The sequence below is a fragment of the Salmo salar genome, unplaced genomic scaffold (genome assembly GCF_905237065.1).
Source record: "Salmo salar unplaced genomic scaffold, Ssal_v3.1, whole genome shotgun sequence".
Taxonomy (NCBI): Eukaryota; Metazoa; Chordata; class Actinopteri; order Salmoniformes; family Salmonidae; genus Salmo; species Salmo salar.
This window is the reverse complement of record NW_025550412.1, coordinates 364,575-385,000: the sequence shown is the minus strand read 5'-3', so window position 1 is coordinate 385,000 and position 20,426 is coordinate 364,575. Positions and strand designations below refer to the sequence as shown.

Sequence of the window (20,426 nt, the reverse complement as noted above, 5' to 3'; positions counted from 1 at the left end):
CTGTATCCTTACTGCGCTCTGTGACCTGTATCCTTACTGCGCTCTGTGACCTGTATCCTTACTGCGCTCTGTGACCTGTATCCTTACTGCGCTGTGACCTGTATCCTTACTGTATCCTTACTGCGCTCTGTGACCTGTATCCTTACTGCGCTCTGTGACCTGTATCCTTACTGCTCTCTGTGACCTGTATCCTTACTGCTCTCTGTGACCTGTATCCTTACTGCGCTGTGACCTGTATCCTTACTGCTCTGTGACCTGTATCCTTACTGCTCTCTGTGACCTGTATCCTTACTGCGCTCTGTGACCTGTATCCTTACTGCGCTCTGTGACCTGTATCCTTACTGCGCTCTGTGACCTGTATCCTTACTGCGCTCTGTGACCTGTATCCTTACTGCGCTGTGACCTGTATCCTTACTGTATCCTTACTGCGCCTGTGACCTGTATCCTTACTGCGCTGTGACCTGTATCCTTACTGCTCTGTGACCTGTATCCTTACTGCTCTGTGACCTGTATCCTTACTGCTCTGTGACCTGTATCCTTACTGCGCTCTGTGACCTGTATCCTTACTGCGCTGTGACCTGTATCCTTACTGTATCCTTACTGCGCTCTGTGACCTGTATCCTTACTGCGCTCTGTGACCTGTATCCTTACTGCACTGTGACCTGTATCCTTACTGCGCTGTGACCTGTATCCTTACTGCTCTGTGACCTGTATCCTTACTGCGCTCTGTGACCTGTATCCTTACTGCGCTCTGTGACCTGTATCCTTACTGCGCTCTGTGACCTGTATCCTTACTGCGCCTGTGACCTGTATCCTTACTGCACTCTGTGACCTGTATCCTTACTGCGCTCTGTGACCTGTATCCTTACTGCTCTGTGACCTGTATCCTTACTGCGCTGTGACCTGTATCCTTACTGCGCTCTGTGACCTGTATCCTTACTGCGCTCTGTGACCTGTATCCTTACTGCACTCTGTGACCTGTATCCTTACTGCACTCTGTGACCTGTATCCTTACTGCGCTCTGTGACCTGTATCCTTACTGCTCTGTGACCTGTATCCTTACTGCTCTGTGACCTGTATCCTTACTGCGCTCTGTGACCTGTATCCTTACTGCGCTGTGACCTGTATCCTTACTGCGCTCTGTGACCTGTATCCTTACTGCGCTCTGTGACCTGTATCCTTACTGCCTCTGTGACCTGTATCCTTACTGCGCTGTGACCTGTATCCTTACTGCGCTCTGTGACCTGTATCCTTACTGCGCTGTGACCTGTATCCTTACTGCGCTGTGACCTGTATCCTTACTGCGCTCTGTGACCTGTATCCTTACTGCGCTGTGACCTGTATCCTTACTGCGCTGTGACCTGTATCCTTACTGCGCTGTGACCTGTATCCTTACTGCGCTGTGACCTGTATCCTTACTGCGCTGTGACCTGTATCCTTACTGCGCTCTGTGACCTGTATCCTTACTGCTCTGTGACCTGTATCCTTACTGCGCTCTGTGACCTGTATCCTTACTGCGCTCTGTGACCTGTATCCTTACTGCTCTGTGACCTGTATCCTTACTGCGCTGTGACCTGTATCCTTACTGCGCTCTGTGACCTGTATCCTTACTGCGCTGTGACCTGTATCCTTACTGCGCTGTGACCTGTATCCTTACTGCGCTGTGACCTGTATCCTTACTGCGCTCGTGACCTGTATCCTTACTGCGCCTGTGACCTGTATCCTTACTGCTCTGTGACCTGTATCCTTACTGCTCTGTGACCTGTATCCTTACTGCGCTGTGACCTGTATCCTTACTGCTCTGTGACCTGTATCCTTACTGCGCTGTGACCTGTATCCTTACTGCGCTGTGACCTGTATCCTTACTGCGCTCTGTGACCTGTATCCTTACTGCGCTCTGTGACCTGTATCCTTACTGCGCTGTGACCTGTATCCTTACTGCGCTGTGACCTGTATCCTTACTGCGCTCTGTGACCTGTATCCTTACTGCGCTCTGTGACCTGTATCCTTACTGCGCTCTGTGACCTGTATCCTTACTGCGCCTGTGACCTGTATCCTTACAGCGCTGTGACCTGTATCCTTACTGCGCTGTGACCTGTATCCTTACTGCGCTCTGTGACCTGTATCCTTACTGCGCTCTGTGACCTGTATCCTTACTGCGCTCTGTGACCTGTATCCTTACTGCGCTCTGTGACCTGTATCCTTACTGCGCTCTGTGACCTGTATCCTTACTGCGCTCTGTGACCTGTATCCTTACTGCGCTGTGACCTGTATCCTTACTGCGCTCTGTGACCTGTATCCTTACTGCTCTGTGACCTGTATCCTTACTGCGCTGTGACCTGTATCCTTACTGCTCTGTGACCTGTATCCTTACTGCTCTGTGACCTGTATCCTTACTGCGCTCTGTGACCTGTATCCTTACTGCGCTGTGACCTGTATCCTTACTGCACTGTGACCTGTATCCTTACTGCGCTGTGTGACCTGTATCCTTACTGCTCTGTGACCTGTATCCTTACTGCGCTGTGTGACCTGTATCCTTACTGCGCTGTGACCTGTATCCTTACTGCACTGTGACCTGTATCCTTACTGCGCTCTGTGACCTGTATCCTTACTGCTCTGTGACCTGTATCCTTACTGCGCTGTGACCTGTATCCTTACTGCGCAATGACCTGTATCCTTACTGCGCTCTGTGACCTGTATCCTTACTGCTCTGTGACCTGTATCCTTACTGCGCTCTGTGACCTGTATCCTTACTGCGCTCTGTGACCTGTATCCTTACTGCTCTGTGACCTGTATCCTTACTGCGCTCTGTGACCTGTATCCTTACTGCTCTGTGACCTGTATCCTTACTGCGCTCTGTGACCTGTATCCTTACTGCGCTGTGACCTGTATCCTTACTGCGCTCTGTGACCTGTATCCTTACTGCGCTCTGTGACCTGTATCCTTACTGCGCTGTGACCTGTATCCTTACTGCGCTCTGTGACCTGTATCCTTACTGCGCTGTGACCTGTATCCTTACTGCTCTGTGACCTGTATCCTTACTGCGCTCTGTGACCTGTATCCTTACTGCGCTCTGTGACCTGTATCCTTACTGCGCTCTGTGACCTGTATCCTTACTGCGCTGTGACCTGTATCCTTACTGCGCTCTGTGACCTGTATCCTTACTGCGCTGTGACCTGTATCCTTACTGCGCTCTGTGACCTGTATCCTTACTGCACTGTGACCTGTATCCTTACTGCGCTGTGACCTGTATCCTTACTGCGCTCTGTGACCTGTATCCTTACTGCGCTGTGACCTGTATCCTTACTGCGCTCTGTGACCTGTATCCTTACTGCGCTGTGACCTGTATCCTTACTGCGCTGTGACCTGTATCCTTACTGCGCTGTGACCTGTATCCTTACTGCGCTCTGTGACCTGTATCCTTACTGCTCTGTGACCTGTATCCTTACTGCTCTGTGACCTGTATCCTTACTGCGCTCTGTGACCTGTATCCTTACTGCTCTGTGACCTGTATCCTTACTGCGCTCTGTGACCTGTATCCTTACTGCTCTGTGACCTGTATCCTTACTGCGCTCTGTGACCTGTATCCTTACTGCGCTCTGTGACCTGTATCCTTACTGCGCTCTGTGACCTGTATCCTTACTGCGCTCTGTGACCTGTATCCTTACTGCGCGCTGTGACCTGTATCCTTACTGCGCTCTGTGACCTGTATCCTTACTGCGCTCTGTGACCTGTATCCTTACTGCGCTCTGTGACCTGTATCCTTACTGCGCTGTGACCTGTATCCTTACTGCGCTCTGTGACCTGTATCCTTACTGCGCTCTGTGACCTGTATCCTTACTGCGCTGTGACCTGTATCCTTACTGCGCTGTGACCTGTATCCTTACTGCGCTCTGTGACCTGTATCCTTACTGCACTGTGACCTGTATCCTTACAGCGCTGTGACCTGTATCGTTACTGCGCTGTGACCTGTATCCTTACTGCACTGTGACCTGTATCCTTACAGCGCTGTGACCTGTATCCTTACTGCGCTTGTGACCTGTATCCTTACTGCGCTGTGACCTGTATCCTTACTGCGCTCTGTGACCTGTATCCTTACTGCGCTCTGTGACCTGTATCCTTACTGCGCTCGTGACCTGTATCCTTACTGCGCTCTGTGACCTGTATCCTTACTGCGCTCTGTGACCTGTATCCTTACTGCGCTCTGTGACCTGTATCCTTACTGCGCTCTGTGACCTGTATCCTTACTGCGCTGTGACCTGTATCCTTACTGCGCTCTGTGACCTGTATCCTTACTGCACTGTGACCTGTATCCTTACTGCGCTCTGTGACCTGTATCCTTACTGCACTGTGACCTGTATCCTTACTGCGCTCTGTGACCTGTATCCTTACTGTGCTGTGACCTGTATCCTTACTGCACTGTGACCTGTATCCTTACTGCGCTCTGTGACCTGTATCCTTACTGCGCTGTGACCTGTATCCTTACTGCACTGTGACCTGTATCCTTACTGCTCTGTGACCTGTATCCTTACTGCACTGTGACCTGTATCCTTACTGCTCTGTGACCTGTATCCTTACTGCGCTGTGACCTGTATCCTTACTGCTCTGTGACCTGTATCCTTACTGCGCTCTGTGACCTGTATCCTTACTGCGCTGTGACCTGTATCCTTACTGCGCTCTGTGACCTGTATCCTTACTGCGCTCTGTGACCTGTATCCTTACTGCACTGTGACCTGTATCCTTACTGCGCTCTGTGACCTGTATCCTTACTGCACTGTGACCTGTATCCTTACTGCGCTGTGACCTTACTTACTGCACTGTGACCTGTATCCTTACAGCGCTGTGACCTGTATCGTTACTGCGCTGTGACCTGTATCGTTACTGCACTGTGACCTGTATCCTTACTGCGCTGTGACCTTACTTACTGCACTGTGACCTGTATCCTTACTGCACTGTGACCTGTATCCTTACTGCGCTCTGTGACCTGTATCCTTACTGCGCTGTGACCTGTATCCTTACTGCACTGTGACCTGTATCCTTACTGCGCTCTGTGACCTGTATCCTTACTGCACTGTGACCTGTATCCTTACTGCGCTGTGACCTTACTTACTGCACTGTGACCTGTATCCTTACAGCGCTGTGACCTGTATCGTTACTGCGCTGTGACCTGTATCGTTACTGCACTGTGACCTGTATCCTTACTGCGCTGTGACCTTACTTACTGCACTGTGACCTGTATCCTTACTGCACTGTGACCTGTATCCTTACTGCGCTCTGTGACCTGTATCCTTACTGCGCTCTGTGACCTGTATCCTTACTGCGCTGTGACCTGTATCCTTACTGCGCTCTGTGACCTGTATCCTTACAGCGCTGTGACCTGTATCCTTACTGCTCTGTGACCTGTATCCTTACTGCGCTCTGTGACCTGTATCCTTACTGCGCTCTGTGACCTGTATCCTTACTGCGCTGTGACCTGTATCCTTACTGCGCTCTGTGACCTGTATCCTTACTGCACTGTGACCTGTATCCTTACTGCGCTCTGTGACCTGTATCCTTACTGCACTGTGACCTGTATCCTTACTGCGCTCTGTGACCTGTATCCTTACTGTGCTGTGACCTGTATCCTTACTGCACTGTGACCTGTATCCTTACTGCGCTCTGTGACCTGTATCCTTACTGCGCTGTGACCTGTATCCTTACTGCACTGTGACCTGTATCCTTACTGCTCTGTGACCTGTATCCTTACTGCACTGTGACCTGTATCCTTACTGCTCTGTGACCTGTATCCTTACTGCGCTGTGACCTGTATCCTTACTGCTCTGTGACCTGTATCCTTACTGCGCTCTGTGACCTGTATCCTTACTGCGCTGTGACCTGTATCCTTACTGCGCTCTGTGACCTGTATCCTTACTGCGCTCTGTGACCTGTATCCTTACTGCACTGTGACCTGTATCCTTACTGCGCTCTGTGACCTGTATCCTTACTGCACTGTGACCTGTATCCTTACTGCGCTGTGACCTTACTTACTGCACTGTGACCTGTATCCTTACAGCGCTGTGACCTGTATCGTTACTGCGCTGTGACCTGTATCGTTACTGCACTGTGACCTGTATCCTTACTGCGCTGTGACCTTACTTACTGCACTGTGACCTGTATCCTTACTGCACTGTGACCTGTATCCTTACTGCGCTCTGTGACCTGTATCCTTACTGCGCTGTGACCTGTATCCTTACTGCACTGTGACCTGTATCCTTACTGCGCTCTGTGACCTGTATCCTTACTGCACTGTGACCTGTATCCTTACTGCGCTGTGACCTTACTTACTGCACTGTGACCTGTATCCTTACAGCGCTGTGACCTGTATCGTTACTGCGCTGTGACCTGTATCGTTACTGCACTGTGACCTGTATCCTTACTGCGCTGTGACCTTACTTACTGCACTGTGACCTGTATCCTTACTGCACTGTGACCTGTATCCTTACTGCGCTGTGACCTTACTTACTGCGCTGTGACCTGTATCCTTACAGCGCTGTGACCTGTATCGTTACTGCTCTGTGACCTGTATCCTTACTGCACTGTGACCTGTATCCTTACTGCACTGTGACCTGTATCCTTACAGCGCTGTGACCTGTATCCTTACTGCGCTGTGACCTGTATCCTTACTGCACTGTGACCTGTATCCTTACTGCACTGTGACCTGTATCCTTACTGCGCTGTGACCTGTATCCTTACTGCACTGTGACCTGTATCCTTACTGCACTGTGACCTGTATCCTTACTGCGCTGTGACCTGTATCCTTACTGCGCTGTGACCTGTATCCTTACTGCACTGTGACCTGTATCCTTACTGCACTGTGACCTGTATCCTTACAGCGCTGTGACCTGTATCCTTACAGCGCTGTGACCTGTATCCTTACAGCGCTGTGACCTGTATCCTTACTGTGCTGTGACCTGTATCCTTACTGCACTGTGACCTGTATCCTTACTGCACTGTGACCTGTATCCTTACTGCACTGTGACCTGTATCCTTACTGCGCTGTGACCTGTATCCTTACTGCACTGTGACCTGTATCCTTACTGCGCTGTATCCTTACTGCACTGTGACCTGTATCCTTACTGCGCTGTGACCTGTATCCTTACTGCGCTGTGACCTGTATCCTTACTGCGCTGTGACCTGTATCCTTACTGCGCTGTGACCTGTATCCTTACAGCGCTGTGACCTGTATCCTTACAGCGCTGTGACCTGTATCCTTACAGCGCTGTGACCTGTATCCTTACAGCGCTGTGACCTGTATCCTTACTGCACTGTGACCTGTATCCTTACTGGGCTGTGACCTGTATCCTTACTGCGCTGTGACCTGTATCCTTACTGCGATGCATACAATGTAGTAGGCTACGCACCAATACAACATGAGAGAAATAAACAATAGTTTAGTGGTTAAAATGGTCAACTGTATGGAAGTCACTATGAAATACTGTATGGAAGTCATTATGAAATACTGTATGGAAGTCACTATGAAATACTGTATGGAAGTCATTATGAAATACTGTATGGAAGTCACTATGAAATACTGTATGGAAGTCATTATGAAATACTGTATGGAAGTCACTATGAAATACTGTATGGAAGTCACTATGAAATACTTTTTAATATATTTTTTTATTTAACTAGTCAAGTTTGTTAAGAACAAATTCTTATTTACAATGACTGCCTACCCCGGCCAAACCCAAACTCGGATGACACTGGGCCAATTGTGCGCCGCCCTATGGGTCGCCCGATCACGGCCGTTTGTGATACAGCCCGGAATTGAACCAGGGTCTGTAGTGACGCCTCTAGCACTGAGATGCAGTGCCTTAGACCGCTGCGCCACTCGGGAGGTAAAACATGCCTTATAATATGTAGTGAAACGTTCAGGTTTTAAACAATATTAAATAGCTATATGTTTTGAAAATGCATACTGCCTCCAGACCATTGAAAAGTGTTGGGTGACGCACAGATGAAGCCTGGAAAGCAAGCTTCAATTACCATTTGAGAAATAAAAATAGTAGCCATTTTTAAATCATGGTTAAAACAATTGTTGCATAATGATTGGGCTTATAAAAGCACAGTCTGGCAGATATTCCCTCTCCAAGGCTCTGTGTCTCCATGCTGTTTCTTAAATATGATACATAAGGAATTCGTGCCAATTTAATTCCACTAAATTATGCACATTAACCTTAGAGAACGACAAGCATGACTGGTCAAATGTATTTCCATCACTGAATAGGCTAAAAAAAAGCAGATGAGTTCACAATGGAATAAACATTTTCTCCTGGACAATTGACACTCTGCTTTTTCAATGTTTTTAATGGCCAAAATCCTGCTATTATCGGCTAACCGCAACACTGCCCTAACTTTCTGTATCCTGTCCTTATTTATGGGTGTCGCCACTATCAGCTTCCTGAAAGCAGTAAAATATATCATGTTTCCTGTTGAGCTGAAGCAAATTATTTGCGTGTCAGTTTTGACTCCATTTTGTCAGTGATTTTCCAAGACTGTTCCACTTCCACACAAATGATTCACCACCGTGACACACACACACACACCACGCCTCCCTGCGCACACTTGGCGCGCGTTCTCGCTGTCATCAATAAGAGAGAGAAGGGAGTGTCTGACGTTCTTCTGGGACAATGGAAACACATTTTTAAAACTGGTTTTTTTTTTTTTATCCCCATGCTTCGGTTCTCTTTGTTCATGGCTGACTCTGTGTATACGGTAATGGGGATAACATTTAATTCGAGCTGATTCTCTAAAAGACTGCGGAAATGTGGAGTGAAGAGAGAGAGAGAGAGAGAGAGAGAGAGAGAGAGCTTTGGTTATGAATACTAGGTCTACTGTACAACAATAACATATACAAAGTGACTAGTTCCCTATGCATTCATGTATAACATGCATGATATAAACTTATTGATCAGAACTCACCAAATAGGGAACTTGAATCGCGCTGTAACTTTTGCCAGAGGCAGAGGAGAGCGAACAACGGAGAACTCCGTAGTGAAGTTTGGTAACTCTACTGAACCAAACCATGGTTAAAAACACGATAAAAAAAAAACCGAGACAAAGTAAAACGAACGAGATTAAACGGAACCGGTTAAGTTTATACGCAACTTTAATAATAAAAAACTTCCATCGCTGTTGAATACACTTTAAGGGCGCACCTCTCCGTCCCGTGTCAAATCAGGTCTTCTCATTGGTGGAATTTTTACTGTAGAACGTGACGTTGGATAGGGTCGGAAGTTGATCAATAAATCAGAATGATAGATAATGATAGATAATGATATTGCGCTTCCAAAGATGGGAGGTGGGTTATATTGATTTCCAAACTAGATAATGTTGGTTTTGTTGTATGCCATGTGTATGGGTACAATTTTAAACACCTCAAAACAAGATTTTATTTTCAGATCTTGCTGATAAACTTACTGAGCTGCAAAACAAGTATACAACATATATGGCTTTATATTAGCTGGAAACTTTAATGAAACACCTGAAAACTCTTGAAACTATTTTTTTTTTAAAATGCTCCTGAAAAAAATGCTCCGAAATTTCACAATAGTGACATCAACCAAATATTTCAGTAAATTGACAGTGATCCATACTTGGCGTTTCTTTAATACAAACTGACAGTGATCGATACTTTAATACAAACTGACAGTGATCGATACTTTAATACAAACTGACAGTGATCGATACATCTCGTATCTTTAATACAAACTGACAGTGATCGATACTATAATACAAACTGACAGTGATCGATACTTTAATACAAATTGACAGTGATCGATACTTGGCGTTTCTTTAATACAAACTGACAGTGATCGATACTTTAATACAAACTGACAGTGATCGATACATCTCGTTTCTTTAATACAAACTGACAGTGATCGATATTTTAATACAAACTGACAGTGATCGATACTTTAATACAAACTGACAGTGATCGATACTATAATACAAACTGACAGTGATCGATACTATAATACAAACTGACAGTGATTGATACTTTAATACAAACTGACAGTGATCGATACTTTAATACAAACTGACAGTGATCGATACTTTAATACAAATTGACAGTGATCGATACTTTAATACAAATTGACAGTGATCGATACTATAATACAAACTGACAGTGATCGATACTATAATACAAACTGACAGTGATCGATACTTTAATACAAACTGACAGTGATCGATACTTTAATACAAATTGACAGTGATCGATACTATAATACAAACTGACAGTGATCGATACTTTAATACAAATTGACAGTGATCGATACTTTAATACAAATTGACAGTGATCGATACTATAATACAAACTGACAGTGATCGATACTATAATACAAACTGACAGTGATCGATACTATAATACAAACTGACAGTGATCGATACTATAATACAAACTGACAGTGATCGATACTTGGCGTTTCTTTAATACAAACTGAGATCAGATCCAAAACGTATTTGTTTCTTATTTCCCCGCCCACGTTTACAGTATGACGGATCATAAAATTATATTATCAAGTTAGAAAACCCTAATAAATCCAGTATCATTTGAGGATAGTAAGACATAAGAATAACAAATAATTAAAGAGCAGCAGTAAATAACAATGTGGAGGCTATATACAGGGTGTTACGGTACAGAGTCAATGTGGAGGCTATATACAGGGGGTACCGGTACAGAGTCAATGTGGAGGCTATATACAGGGTGTTACGGTACAGAGTCAATGTGGAGACTATATACAGGGTGTTACGGTACAGAGTCAATGTGGAGGCTATATACAGGGTGTTACGGTACAGAGTCAATGTGGAGGCTATATACAGGGGGGTACCGGTACAGAGTCAATGTGGAGGCTATATACAGGGTATTACGGTACAGTCAATGTGGAGGCTATATACAGGGGGTACCGGTACAGAGTCAATGTGGAGGCTATATACAGGGTATTACGGTACAGAGTCAATGTAGAGGCTATATACAGGGGGTACCGGTACAGAGTCAATGTGGAGGCTATATACAGGGTATTACGGTACAGAGTCAATGTAGAGGCTATATACAGGGGGGTACCGGTACAGAGTCAATGTGGAGGCTATATACAGGGGGGTACCGGTACAGAGTCAATGTGGAGGCTATATACAGGGTATTACGGTACAGTCAATGTGGAGGCTATATACAGGGGGTACCGGTACAGAGTCAATGTGGAGGCTATATACAGGGTATTACGGTACAGAGTCAATGTAGAGGCTATATACAGGGGGTACCGGTACAGAGTCAATGTGGAGGCTATATACAGGGTATTACGGTACAGAGTCAATGTAGAGGCTATATACAGGGGGGTACCGGTACAGAGTCAATGTGGAGGCTATATACAGGGGGTACTGGTACAGAGTCAATGTGGAGGCTATATACAGGGGGTACCGGTACAGAGTCAATGTGGAGGCTATATACAGGGGGTACCGGTACAGTGTCAATGTGGAGGCTATATACAGGGGGTACCGGTACAGAGTCAATGTGGAGGCTATATACAGGGTATTACGGTACAGAGTCAATGTGGAGGCTATATACAGGGGGGTACCGGTACAGAGTCAATGTGGAGGCTATATACAGGGGGTACCGGTACAGAGTCAATGTGGAGGCTATATACAGGGGGTACCGTTACAGTGTCAATGTGGAGGCTATATACAGGGGGTACCGGTACAGAGTCAATGTGGAGGCTATATACAGGGGGTACCGGTACAGTGTCAATGTGGAGGCTATATACAGGGTGTACCGGTACAGAGTCAATGTGAGGGGGCACCGGTGTCGAGGTAGTTGAGATAATATGTACATGTAGGTAGAGTTATTAAAGTGACTACGCATAGATAACAACAGAGAGTAGCAGCAGGATGTTCAGGATCCAGTTGCAGAGGGAGGTGTTTAGTCCCAGGATCCTTAGCTTAGTGATGAGCTTTGATGGTATTATGGTGTTGAACGCTGAGCTGTAGTCAATGAATAGCTTTCTCACATAGGTGTTTCTTTTGTCCAGGTGGGAAAGGGCAGTGTGGAGTGCAATAGAGACTGCGTCATCTGTGGATCTGTTGGTGTGGTATGCAAATTGGAGTGGGTCTAAGGTTTCCGGGGTAATGGTGTTGATGTGAGCCATGACCAGCCTTTCAAAGCACCTCATGGCTACAGACGTGAGTGCTACGGGTCGGTAGTCATTTAGGCAGGTTACCTTAGTGTTCTTGGGCACAGGGACTATGGTGGTCTGCTTGAAACATGTTGGTATTACAGACTCAGACAGGGAGATGTTGAAAATGTCACTGAAGACACTTGCCAGTTGGTCCGCGCATGCTCGGAGTACACGTCCTGGTAATCCGTCTGGCCCAGCGTCCTTGTGAAAGGTGACCTGTTTAAAGGTCTTACTCACATCGGCTTACTCACAACACAGTTGTCCGGAACAGCTGGTGCTCTCATGCATGTTTCAGTGTTACTTGATCTAGATCAAACTGGTTTGAGGAGAAAATATTAACAACACCTTGTGTAAAGACCCTGTGATCATCTCTAACCTGCGATCATCTCTAACCTGTGATCATCTCTAACTGCGATCATCTCTAAACTGCGATCATCTCTAACCTGTGATCATCTCTAACCTGTGATCATCTCTAACCTACTATCATCTCTAACCTACGATCATCTCTAAACTGCGATCATCTCTAACCTGCGATCATCTCTAACCTGCGATCATCTCTAAACTGTGATCATCTCTAACCTGCGATCATCTCTAACCTACGATCATCTCTAAACTGCGATCATCTCTAACCTGCGATCATCTCTAACCTGTGATCATCTCTAACTGCGATCATCTCTAAACTGCGATCATCTCTAAACTGCGATCATCTCTAAACTGTGATAATCTCTAACTGTGTATATTCTTTCTATGAACATCTGTATAAATCTAATTTTAATGGGATTGAATGTGAACATTCCCAGTCCTGTGAAGTCCATAGGTCCTAATCAATGTTTTTCAATTGACTGATTTCCTTATATGAACTGTAACTCAGTAAAATCTTTGAAATTATGCAATTCTGTGTTTCATAAGAAGAAAATATATTGATAATGACATCCTGTTTATTTGTATAATAATAATAATAATAATAATAATAATAATAATAATACAATTAAAATCAGAATGACTGATTACCAGGTGGAAGATGATGATAGGTCTAAAGATTGTAGCCTCAGCCATTAAAACTTCTTAGGGATAGGAGGCAGTATTTTCACGTCCGGATGAAAAACGTGCCCAGAGTAAACTGCCTGCTACTCAGGCCCAGAACCTAGGATATGCATATTATTAGTAGATTCGGATAGAAAACACTCTGAAGTTTCTAGAACTGTTTGAATGATGTCTGTGAGTATAACAGAACTCACATGGCAGGCAAAAACCTGAGAAAAATCCAACCAGGAAGTGGGAAATCTGAGGCTTGTAGTTTTTCAAGTGATTCCCTATCCCAACATACAGTGTCTGTGGGGTCATATTGCACTTCCTAAGGCTTCCACTAGATGTCAACAGTCTTTAGAACCTTGTTTCATGCTTTTATGTGACTGGGGAGAGAATAAGAGCTCCTGGAACCAGGTGACCCAGAATAAGAAAGGGAGATCAGACACGCGCGCAGGCTTGGGAGCGAGCTGACTTCATCCTCATTCCTAAAGAGAACGGAATCGTCCGGTTGGAATTTTATTGAACATTTATGTTAAAAACAACCTAAAGATTGATTCTATGCATCGTTTGACATGATTCTACAAACTGTAGTATAACTTTTTTGACTTTTCGTCTGGAGTTAGCAAGCACGCGCCTGGAATAGTGAACCTAACACGCGAACAAAATGGAGGTATTTGGACATAAAGATTAACTTTATCGAACATTTATTGTGGAACTGGGATTCCTGGGAGTGCATTCCGATGAAGATCATCAAAGGTAAGTGAATATTTATCATGCTATTTCTGAGTTTTGTTGACTCCAACATGGCGGGTTTCTGTTTGGCTTGTTGTTGTTGTCTGAGCGCCGTACTCAGATTACTGCAAAATGTGCTTTCGCCGTGAAGCTTTTTTGAAATTTGACAGAGCGGTTGCATTAAAGAGAAGTGTATCTTTAATTCTGTGCATAACACTTGTATATTTTATCAAAGTTTATGATAAGTATTTCTGTAAATTGACGTGGCTCTCTGCAAAATCACTGGAGGTTTTGGAGGCAAAACATTACTGAACATAACGCGCCAATGTAAACTGAGATTTTTGGATATAAATATGAATTTATCAAACAAAACATACATGTATTGTGTAACATGAAGTCCTATGAGTGCCATCTGATGAAGATCATCAAAGGTTAGTGATTAATTTTAGCTGTATTTCTGTTTTTTGTGACGCCTCTTTTTGCTTGGAAAATGGCTATGTGGCTTTTCTTGTTTAGGTGGTGTCCTAACATAATCTAATGTTATGCTTTTGCCGTAAAGCCTTTTTGAAATCGGACACTGTGGTTGGATTAACGAGAATCTTATCTTTAAAATGGTGTATAATACTTGTATGTGTGAGAAATTTGAATTATGAGATTTTTGTTGTTTTGAATTTGGCGCTCTGCTATTTCACTGGCTGTTGTCAAATCGATCCCGCTAAAGGGATTGGCGCGTTAACTTCTTTGGGATAGGGGGCAGTATTTTCACAGCCAGATAAAAAATGTACCCAATTTAATCTGGTTACTACTCCTGCCCAGAAACTAGAATATGCACATAATTAGTAGATTTGGATAGAAAACACTCAAGTTTCTAAAACTGTTTGAATGGTGTCTGTGAGTATAACAGAACTCATATGGCAGGCCAAAACCTGAGAAGATTCCATACAGGAAGTGCCCTGTCTGACAATTTGTTGTCCTTCTGTTGCATCTCTATCGACATTATAGCATCTGTGCTGTAACGTGACACTTTCTAAGGCTTCCATTGGCTCTCTAAAGCTGCCAGACGGTGGAATGGGGTGTCTGCTGTCTCTGGGCAAAGTACAGCAGCTCTGTTTGTGAGTGGTCAGCCTGGGGACAGTGAGACTGGAGATGCGCGTTCACGAGACTTCTAAAAAAAATTATTTCAGTCTTTGAATGAATACAACGTTGCCCGGTTGGAATATTATCGCTATTTTACGAGAAAAATAGCATAAAAATTTATTTTAAACAGCGTTTGACATGCTTCTAAGTACGGTAATGGAATATTTTGATTTTTTTTGTCACGAAATGCACTCGCGCGTCACCCTTCGGATAGTGATCTGAACGCACGAACAAAACGGAGGTATTTGGATATAACTATGGATATTTGGAACCAAAACAACATTTGTTGTTGAAGTAGAAGTCCTGGGAGTGCATTCTGACGAAGAACAGCAAAGGTAATCCAATTTTTCTAATAGTAATTCTGAGTTTAGTGAGCCCCAAACTTGGTGGGTGTCAAATTAGCTAGCCTGTGATGGCCGAGCTATGTACTCAGAATATTGCAAAATGTGCTTTCGCCGAAAAGCTATTTTAAAATCGGACATAGCGATTGCATAAAGGAGTTCTGTATCTATAATTCTTAAAATAATTATTATGTTTTTTGTCAACGTTTATGCTGAGTAATTTAGTAAATTCACCTGAAGTTTGCGGGGGGTATGCTAGTTCTGAACATCACATGCTAATGTAAAAAGCTGTTTTTTGATATATGAACTTAGAACTAAACATGCATGTATTGTATAACATAAATGTCCTAGGATTGTCATCAAAGGTTAGTGCTGCATTTAGCTGTGGTTTGGGTTTATGTGACATATATGCTAGCTTGGAAAATGGCTGTGTGATTATTTGTGTCTATGTACTCTCCTAACATAATCTAATGTTTTGCTTTCGCCGTAAAGCCTTTTTGAAATCGGACAATGTGGTTGGATTAACGAGAGTCTTATCTTTAAAATGGTGTAAAATAGTTGATTGTTTGAGAAAATTGAATTGTGGTATTTTAGTTGGTTTTGTATTTCGCGCCGTGCGATGCCATTGGCTGTTGGCTAGGGGTTCCGCAGGCGGAACGGGGTTAAGGGGTCTCTATTAAAAACCTAATATCCCCATCAGTGTCAGTGAACGGTCTATACAGGGTGAACATTAGAATGGAATAATGTAGTCAAATCAGAATAAAACCCAAAACACAGTGAAGGCTAGAGGACAACTCACCCGTTCACATCCCTCCCCAGTCCTTGCAGCCCTAGCCCCAGGGACAGGCAGACCCCTACACACCGTTCCTCTGGCCTCCCAAATAACTAGCCCCCATAGCCCTTTACCCTGCCCTGACCAAAGGGGGATGGAGATAGACCCCCTCCAGGACTGATCAGAGCCCAGTTAGCACATTTGTTTCCTTGGAAGTTGTGGGAACGTACATTTTTGGTTTCCCATTGCTTCTGGGAACGAAGCATACGTTTCCTGACCGTTCTGGGAATGTTCATTTTTAGGTTGTAGGGAGGTTCAGAGAACATTTTACTCTGGTTCACTGAAAGGTTTCCTGGGAGGTTTTAACTTCTGAGAATGGAAATTATTGGTTATTTGACATTATATAACGTTCTGAGAACGTTTCAATAATAATTTTAATAACACTGCTAGCTTAGGTTAACTGTTTTGAACATTCTTTGAATGTTAATATTTTGTGTTCTGAGAACATGACCTTAAATAGAATCATGAGGAAACCTGCATAAAACGTTATGCTGAAGTACTGATATTCCAACAGAATAACGTTGTCTGAACAATGACAACATTACTTTAAATAGAACTGAGGAAACCTGTAGGAAGCATTATGCTGAAGTACTGAAATTCCGACCTAAGAAAAATACGGTTCTCAGAACATTATGTGCTAGCTGGGTATCCTGCACCAGTCCCAGAAGGTTGTGGGAAGGTTCTATGCAAAATAACCATAGGACAACCATGCTCTAAGAAACATATGGTTCTGAGAACGTTATGTGCTAGCTGGGGGTTCCACAGCCCCTGGGGGGACTGGATAGAGGGAGGGAGGAGGCTGAGGCAGGGGTGAGAGATGGAGGATTGGGAAAAGAGGATGAGATGGAGATCAGATGAAGCAAATGAGACAAGGAAACGAGGAAAGGAAACCACTTCATTTCAGCCCAACTCTATGAAAACGAATATCTTTTACTTGTCTTAACGTCCTTGATGAACAGTGAACATGGGTAAGGGTTCATAAATGGTCCCCAGCTGCGAAAGGAAAGGAGAGAGCGCTGCTTTTAGAACAACATTGGAACGCAGCAGCTGTCAATCAAATCAAACCTAGTGCTTCAGTTGGAAGGGAGAGGTGTGGTGAAGAGTCTCGTCCCAATGATAAAAGATGATTTTGGCCCAGTGGGAGTGAGATTCTTGGAGAAAGTGGATCCAGGCCTTTTGTCTGATCCATACGTGGTACCAGGTTGGGTAGAAAAGAAGTTGGTACTGTTCTACATTTTAGTCATTTAGCAGACGCTCTTATCCAGAGCGACTTACAGTAGTGAATGCATACATTCTTTTCTCCATACTGGTCCCCCGTGGGAATCGAACCCACAACCCTGGCGTTGCAAACACCACGCTCTACCAACTGAGCCACACGGGACCATACTGTTGAATCTGTGGAAGGTAAACCCAAGTGGACTTGTGATGTTTTTGTTGTTGTTCTGCCCAGGGGGAGCAAGGCGCTCTGTGCCACGCGACTCGGGTCAAGATCTGTTCCTTGTTCTGCTCTTAGGAACAGGGCACCATTGAAAAAAAATGGTGGATCCCTGTGAGTAGTAGATCTGTGTCAGAACAGAGAGATCGGATAACGAGTGATACGTGTTTCAGTAAGGTTGGCTTCTTAGCGTTCATAGCCGTGGTGATCAACTGTACCACAGAAATGGAACATAAATCACTGAAAATAGATGTTGTGGTTGTAGCTGCAGAGAACTCGTTGGGTTATGAGATTTTACAGCAGAAGTGTTACAAGGTTTGATGAACGATAGTGTCCCGTTCTCCCAGGCTGCCGGCCTGCTGTAGGATAAGATAGACCCAAGTAGTGGAATAGTGGTGAGGTTATAATGGGTCTAGAATCAGATAGGGCCAAGTAGTGGAATAGTGGGGAGGTTTTAATGGGCGTAGGGTTAGATAGTGGAATAGAGGTTTTAATGGGCGTAGGGTTAGATAGTGGAATAGAGGTTTTAATGGGCCTAGGGTTAGATAGTGGAATAGAGGTTTTAATGGGCGTAGGGTTAGATAGTGGAATAGAGGTTTTAAATGGGCATAGGATTAGATAGTGGAATCGAGGTTTTAATGGGCGTAGGGTTAGATAGTGGAATAGAGGTTTTAATGGGCGTAGGGTTAGTCCCCTTTTGTTCCAGAAAGTGTACAGGAATTCCACTCCAGACGGTGGAGTTATGTCCCTGTATAAAAATAGCAACAAAGTGTAAATGATTGAGTGACAGGTTGGCACATAATCTGTCCTGCACCTTGGAAAGAAAAAAAAACGAGTTCGAAGTGCTATGGCAACATCGGTGTCAACACTTTTATTAATGACGGGTAGCTGGCAACAACAACAAAACATCTAATGTATTTGTTGGTGATTTGTGGACATTATTGAGTTTTTTTGTTTCAAACCAACAACCACTGAGGGGGACATTGGACAAGAGGGGTGGGAGGAAGTGGACCGTCTGATAAAATACACTCTCCAAAAAGACCAGGAAGTTGCCAAGGTGTTTAGCACCATATGCCACAATACACATCACACAATATTCACACAGTGAAATCCCAGGGCTCTTGTGGAGGAGTCCACAGCTGTATTTTGACATTTACATTTTAGTCATTTAGCAGACGCTTTTATCCAGAGCGACTTACAGTAGTGAATGCATACATTTCATGCATTTTTTTTTTTTTTTGTACTGGCCCCCCGTGGGAATCGAACCCACAACCCTGGCGTTGCAAACATCACGCTCTACCAACTGAGCCACAGGGAAGGCCATATGCCAGAACTCCTCCTTTTGATTGCCCATTTAACTCAGGAAGTTGCACAGAGCATCAAGGAGGCTACAACTCTTCTGAAAAAAGAACAACACTAGCTGGTTTAAAAAAATAAAAAGTGTTATATCTGCAGATAAATTATTAAAAAAAAACATTCTCTGGAGATGGTAATTCCTCAGTGCAGAAACAATAGTTCCCGTGTGGCTCAGTTGGTAGAGCATGGTGTTTGCAACGCCAGGGTTGTGGGTTTGATTCCCACGGGGGACCAGTACTGAAAAAAAAAATGTATGAAATGTATGCATTCACTACTGTAAGTCGCTCTGGATAAGAGTGTCTGCTAAATGACTAAAATGTAAAACAAATATATATATAGACAGGAGAGAACCTCATTTTTTTCTCAGACCATCTAATAATTTGGTCAGGTAAAAATGTATTTGAACTCACATTTCACTAACTGACATAATGGCAGGCAACGTTTTAGGTTTAAAATTAAATATTGACTATTTGTTAATGGCTTTTCCATTGCTAAGCCTGTAGTGAACCGTTTGGGAGCAAAACGAACGACTTTCAGTTGAGCGGAGCTAATAATTTAAAAGGGCAACAACATAAATTTGTAATAGAAACTAAAAAAAAAAAGAAAACATTTGAGTGAATAATTAATTATTTATAATAATGTATTAATAATACCAATCAAGATGTGTCCAAGGGGGTAAATGCAGATGGACCAACCCCAGGCTTCAGCCTCTGTACCTTTTCTAGCCTCTATGCTGCATCAGTTGGGCTACAGGTTCATTTTGGAGTAGAATGTCTTTTCAAAAAGTCCCCAGAACGGAGCTTCTCAGTCCTTCTACATAAAAGTTATCCCTGGGAGGACCCCAGAACGGAGCTTCTCAGTCCTTCTACATAAAAGTTATCCCTGGGAGGACCCCAGAACGGAGCTTCTCAGTCCTTCTACATAAAAGTTATCCCTGGGAGGACCCCAGAACGGAGCTTCTCAGTCCTTCTACATAAAAGTTATCCCTGGGAGGACCCCAGAACGGAGCTTCTCAGTCCTTCTACATAAAAGTTATCCCTGGGAGGACCCCAGAACGGAGCTTCTCAGTCCTTCTACATAAAAGTTATCCCTGGGAGGACCCCAGAACGGAGCTTCTCAGTCCTTCTACATACCTCAGGAAGGAGACTGGAATTGATCAAACTCACAATTGAAATATATTTAACAAAATGATCTTCTTTTCCTAAAATGCATTCTGGTCATTACTTTCTTATATGAAAACAGGAGGTTAACTTGGCCCCAGAGAAATCAGTAATGCACTGTAGATTCACTTAAGTGCTTGTCATTGTCTTATCTCTGCACACACAGACAGGTCTTGAAGGCGAGTTTGTCCGTTT

General features: G+C 44.2%; 1 protein-coding gene and 1 non-coding gene across 2 annotated transcripts in view; both read right to left on the bottom strand.

Moving 5' to 3' along the window:
• The window catches only part of LOC106578227 (calcium uniporter regulatory subunit MCUb, mitochondrial), a 24,117-nt gene extending 14,856 nt beyond the window's left edge, over positions 1-9,261 (bottom strand). The window contains exon 1 of the mRNA XM_014156878.2: positions 8,962-9,261. Coding sequence (XP_014012353.1) covers positions 8,962-9,066 — 105 coding nt within the window. The 5' untranslated portion in view covers positions 9,067-9,261. The remainder of the gene's footprint in view (positions 1-8,961) is intronic.
• Positions 9,262-17,587: 8,326 nt separating this feature from the next.
• On the bottom strand, positions 17,588-17,663 carry trnaa-ugc (transfer RNA alanine (anticodon UGC)). The gene has a single exon. It is a non-coding gene; the product is annotated as a tRNA-Ala (tRNA).
• Between the last annotated feature and the right edge of the window lie 2,763 nt (positions 17,664-20,426).